General features: G+C 39.6%; 1 protein-coding gene across 1 annotated transcript; it reads right to left on the bottom strand.

The window, feature by feature from the left end:
• Positions 1-2,920: 2,920 nt before the first annotated feature.
• LOC142162224 (uncharacterized) lies at positions 2,921-3,933 on the bottom strand. The gene is made up of 2 exons (XM_075218549.1): positions 3,359-3,933; positions 2,921-3,257 (listed from the first exon to the last, which is right to left on the bottom strand). Exons 1-2 carry the CDS (start codon positions 3,931-3,933, stop codon positions 2,921-2,923), a joined length of 912 nt encoding a protein of 303 aa, XP_075074650.1.
• Positions 3,934-5,056: the final 1,123 nt, after the last annotated feature.

Below are 5,056 nucleotides of genomic sequence, written 5' to 3'. Positions count from 1 at the left end.
TGTTTTGTGTTGAAGCGTCTTTCAAGCATCTTCTTTTAATTTTCACCTCCTCCACAGCTCTTCAAAGCTTCCATGGTGGTTTAACCATTCCTTGGATCATCTTCACGACCACCTGTGAATCCATCTCTATCGTGAGTTGTGGAGGTAGTTGTTGGTAGCACCAATTAATTCCATAGATAGCGGCCTGCAGTTCACAAAGAATGTTAGTTGAGAATTGTACTGGTTTGGCAAAAGCCATAATCAAGTCCCTATTTCCCTTTCTAACAATCCCCCTTATTCCTGTCTGCCCGCTAATGGCAACAAAGCTACCATCAGTGTTAATCTTTCATGTATTCTCTTGAAGCATTTTCCAGCACACCAGAACACTAGTTATCCTGGGTTTATAAGTTTCTGCTAAGTGATAAATATTTTGCCAGCTCTAGTTGTAGTCTACTATGCTATAGCATTTAGGAATGTTAACATGCACATTGAAGAAAATATGATTAGCAATCCTAAATACAGTAGTAGACTTGTTATTATATTTTTTTTTACATCTCGCTTTCCAGAGTTCCCACATGGTGTAACAAAGGGTAATATTGAGTAATAATTTGTGAAGTGCATTCTTTGGTCTTGTTTGCCGCCAACAATCCAAGACCTCATTAACTGTAGTCCCTGTGTGCGTGATGCCCAGAGGGCCCGAAAGATGATTCCAAGCTTTGGAGTCCATGTAGCCAGTAGAGAAGACATGGTCCATAGTTTCAGGATATGCGTTTCTGCAGTATGTACAACTAGACGTTTTTTGAATGCCGAATTTGAGAATAATATCATCCATAGGTAACTTTTTCCTGAGAAGTTTCCACATGAAGAAGGAAACCTTGAAAGGAATATTCCCCCCCCCCAAATATGATCAGCCACAGGGTCCTTTGTTTGTCTTTGTCTTAACTTGTCAAAGGTTGAAAAGTATGAGAAATTGCATGTGTTCTCCAGAGACCAAATACCATTGTCCGCCTTTTCTTTGTCCCCAATTTCTATTTGTGCAATATCTTGAACAATCATGTTAGGAAGAAAAGTGCTGAGGTTGGGGATATCCCACTGATTGTCGAGAATATAGTCTTTAACCATGATACTCCCTGGTTTTCTGGAGAGTTGTAACCTTTGAGCAATGGAGCCTTCACTAGGCCAATTGTCCCACCAAAAGAATATGTTACCAGCATTTATTTCCCATTTGATGTACTGCTCCACGTGAGGTCTGATTTGAAGTAAGTTTCTCCATATATTGGAGTTATTTGAGCAATGACTTTAGCCATCATGTTGGTTCTTGGGCAATATTTAGCTTTGGTGAACTTAGACCATAGATTGTCGATGGTTCTAAGTCTCCACCATCGTTTGCCTATGAAGGTATTGTATATATCTTTGAGTCTTTTGAAATCAAGGCCCCCTTCCTCAATAGGGTAGCACATTATGAGCACCAATGGTATTTACTCCTCCCCTCGTTCATTCCCCAGAAAAAGTTGGAGAAGTACTTCTCTATCTGTAATAGGATGGATATAGGAGGTTCCATGGTTGCGAAGAGGTGTAGAGTCTGTGACTGGAGAATGTGCTTAATGATTAGAGCTTTGCCTCTGGCCGTTAGCCTCTTACTTTGCCAAGCACCTGCTTTTGACACCACTATAGTAGCTAGATCCGTGAAAATATTGATTCTTTTCCTGCCTGTGTAGATAGGACAGCCCAGGTAGGTGAAAGAAAAGTTAGATTGCTCATAGCCGGTCCATTTCTTAATCCTTCTGTTAATCCTTGAATCAAGATCGTAGTGTGTGATGAAACAACTTTTCTCCTTGTTCACTTCCTGCCCAGAGGCATGTTGGTAGCTTTCAATCTTCTTCATTATTAACTTGATGGACTGTCTTCTGATGGAGTGGAATAGGACCACATCATTAGCATAGCATAGATGATTGATTTGTGGACCGTTCACATTCATGTTGAAACCTTTGAAATTGTTGTTGAAGTGGAGATGATTCAAAGACTTTGAAAGAGCCTCGGCAGCAAGAATGAAGAGGGCAGGGGAAAGAGGATCACCTTACTTTAGACCTTTAAAGGATCTAAAAAAACCATGCATTGTTCCATTGACTATGATATAATACCATTTGTTTTAAATTAGCCTGTGAATGAGCTCAATAAAGTATTCCTTGAAACCAAGTTTTCTGGGAACTAATATGAGGAAGGTCCATGACATTTTGTTGTAGGATTTAGACATGTTTAGTTTCATGACCACATTGCCACCCTCCTTCCCTCCCTTGATACCATGGACAATTTTCTGAGCCAGAAGAATATTTTCAGTGATGAGCTATCTTTCACAAACCCAGTTTGGTTTTTAGAAACAATACTAGTGAGAATAGGGGCTAATCTCGTGGCAATGATCTTGGAAAGAATTTTATTGGTGAAATTGCAAAGGCTTATAGGTCTTAGTTGGCTAAATCACTCGGGGCCTTCACCTTAGGAATGAGAACCAAGCAAGCATGTGTGTAGTATCTAGTGAGATTAGCTCCAGTGAAAAGTCCCTCACAAAAGCTATTAAATCAACTTTGATCACCTCCCAAGAAGATTGAAAAAAATGCCCATTGAAGCCATCGGGCCCAGCTGAGCTATTAGGATCCATAGAGAATATAGCCGATTTAATTTCTTCTTCAGAGGGACATTCCTGAAGCATTTCATTGTGCTGGTCACTGACTCTATCTTCCAAGTATCTGAGGATACTCATATCACTACTAACTTCAGGTTGAAGGAATAAGTTGTTGAAGTAATCAATGGCAGCCTGAGCAATATTATTAGAATCAACCATCCAATTGCCCTCAGAGTCCTTAATTCTGAAAATTTGAGCTCTTCTACTCCTACCCTTAATAATATTGTAGAAGTATTTTGAATTGGTGTCGCCTTCCTCTACCTATTTCACCCTTGCTTTCTGCTTTAAAATGGAGTCCTGAGTCTTAAGCCACCTTATATAGTCCGTTTGAGCTTTGTGTAGAGCCATTATATTGAGTTTTGAGTCATCTGTTTCATATTCCTCCTCTTTAATATTAAGAGTTTCCTCCATATGTTTGACTGTTTCAAAGACATCCCCAATTGTATCCCTAGACCACTTGTTAAGAGTATGAGCAAGGTTCTTGAGTTTGCTCGGAAGTCTCCACATCGTTTTTCCCTGAATATCCTCATCCCAGCACTTCTTCACAATATCATGGTACCCCTCATGATCAGACCAGAAATTTAAGCATCTGAAATACCTAATAAAATTCGTGTTGTCTGAAGTATTATGGAAGATAATCATGTTGTGATCCGATCCTGTTTTTGGGAGATGATCGACTCTAGATTAAACTTATCAAACCACTCCTGGTTAGTGATGACCTTGTCAATCCTTTTGCTGATCCTTTTCCTTCTCTTTCTATTATTACACAATGTGAATGTGTTGCCAGTGAAGTTGTTGTCGAATAAACCACAATCACCCATACACTTGATAAAATCAATACTCTTAGAGAGGATGTGAGGACGACCTCCCTTCTTTTCATCAGGAGATACAGTTACATTGAAATCCCCTCCTACTGCCCAAGGACCGTCTATCAGAGTATGCATTATCCTAAGTTGCCTCCAGAGTCTTTTCCTTCTGCTAGCATTGGTCTTTGCGTAGACAACAGTAAACCAAAAGTAGTCTAAGTGACCAACTTGGTTAGCCTTGAATGTCATTTGTTGTTTGTGTTGAGATATGAAGGTGCAGTTGAGAGTGTGATTCCAAAAATACCAAATTTTGCTATTGTTATTTGTCATAGCATTGTCGAAACAAAGTCGTTCTCTGAATTCCTCAATCTGAGAAGGTGCTAGAAAAGGTTCTTGTAATGCGATGAAGTTAACTTTGTGGAGTCTGACAAGTTTCAATAGCCTGTCAAAAGCTCCTTTGGATCTCATACCCCTAATATTCCAAATGATGGCTTTAAACATTGGATTTAAGGGGTGGTGTATTTTTTTCTTGATGTTTAGTGTGTAGGAGACCTGCTTGACTAATCTGCCCGGCTTGTCTTCCTTTTTTGTTTTTGTTTTTTAGCTTTGTTCCCCTTGGGAATAGGCCCTGTTTAGCAGTTATGTTGTCTAGCTCCTCTGAAATAGGATCTGGAGGTTCTGATAAAGCTGTAATTGCTCCAGCTTGCTTACCAATATCCTCCTCTTCAGAAGATACATCTTCTACATTGTCGACATCCACTAATGTTCCCTGTGTGTCTGAGGGGTTTATTTGTACCAGTTTGATAGGTCCAAGGTCCACGACCAGTTCACCACTCTTGACTTGTATCTCTTGAACTTCATCCGCTGTTTCAATTCTGTTTCTAGTATTCTCAGCTCCTTGGTTGGAGTTGTTGCTAGAGCTAGCTCTGTTTGCCTTTTCATTTTGATTTTGAGTGTTAATTTGATCGTGATATTCCTTTTAATTTTGATTTTGAGCAGGCTTCTCAGGAGTCCCTTCAATTCTTTTAATAACCTTGTCAATGTCATTATATATCCTCTTATTCTTTCTCTTGGGCTATAACCTATTCCTAACTTGAAGGCGCTTGTTAGTAGACTTTTTCTTTTTCTTCTTCTTTTTTGGTTCCTTGTTAGCGGCCTTGTCCTCCTGAACTTGGGCATAAGATTTAGGTATATCAAGTTGATGAGGACTGACTTTTTTTCCTTTGTCATTCTTTCGTGTAGGATCATCTTTCTTGTGAGGCTCTGCCAGCATCTTAGTGTCTATGCTATGATCACCCTTATGCCCTAATTGCCTTTTTTTGGAGGTGTGAGCATTGCTTTCTTGTGTCGTAGGTGCACTAGTACCCTCTTTGGTCTGATTCTTGTTGCCCAATTGAGCTGTAGATTTGTCTATCTTGTCTTCACGATTTATGATTTTGCCAACAGTTTTGTTATCATCCTCTTTTTGTTTAGGCTGTTGTTGATTATGATTCACTAACTTCTGTTGCTCGCATTCCTTCTCTTTTCCTTTATCCTTTTCCTTTTCAATAGCCCTGCATTAAACTATGGAGTGACCTAGCAGTTTACTGTG

This window comes from Nicotiana tabacum, chromosome 7 (genome assembly GCF_000715075.1).
Source record: "Nicotiana tabacum cultivar K326 chromosome 7, ASM71507v2, whole genome shotgun sequence".
In the NCBI taxonomy this organism is placed as follows: domain Eukaryota; kingdom Viridiplantae; phylum Streptophyta; class Magnoliopsida; order Solanales; family Solanaceae; genus Nicotiana; species Nicotiana tabacum.
The sequence above is the reverse complement of the archived record's forward strand: the minus strand, read 5'-3'. Positions and strand labels throughout refer to the sequence as shown.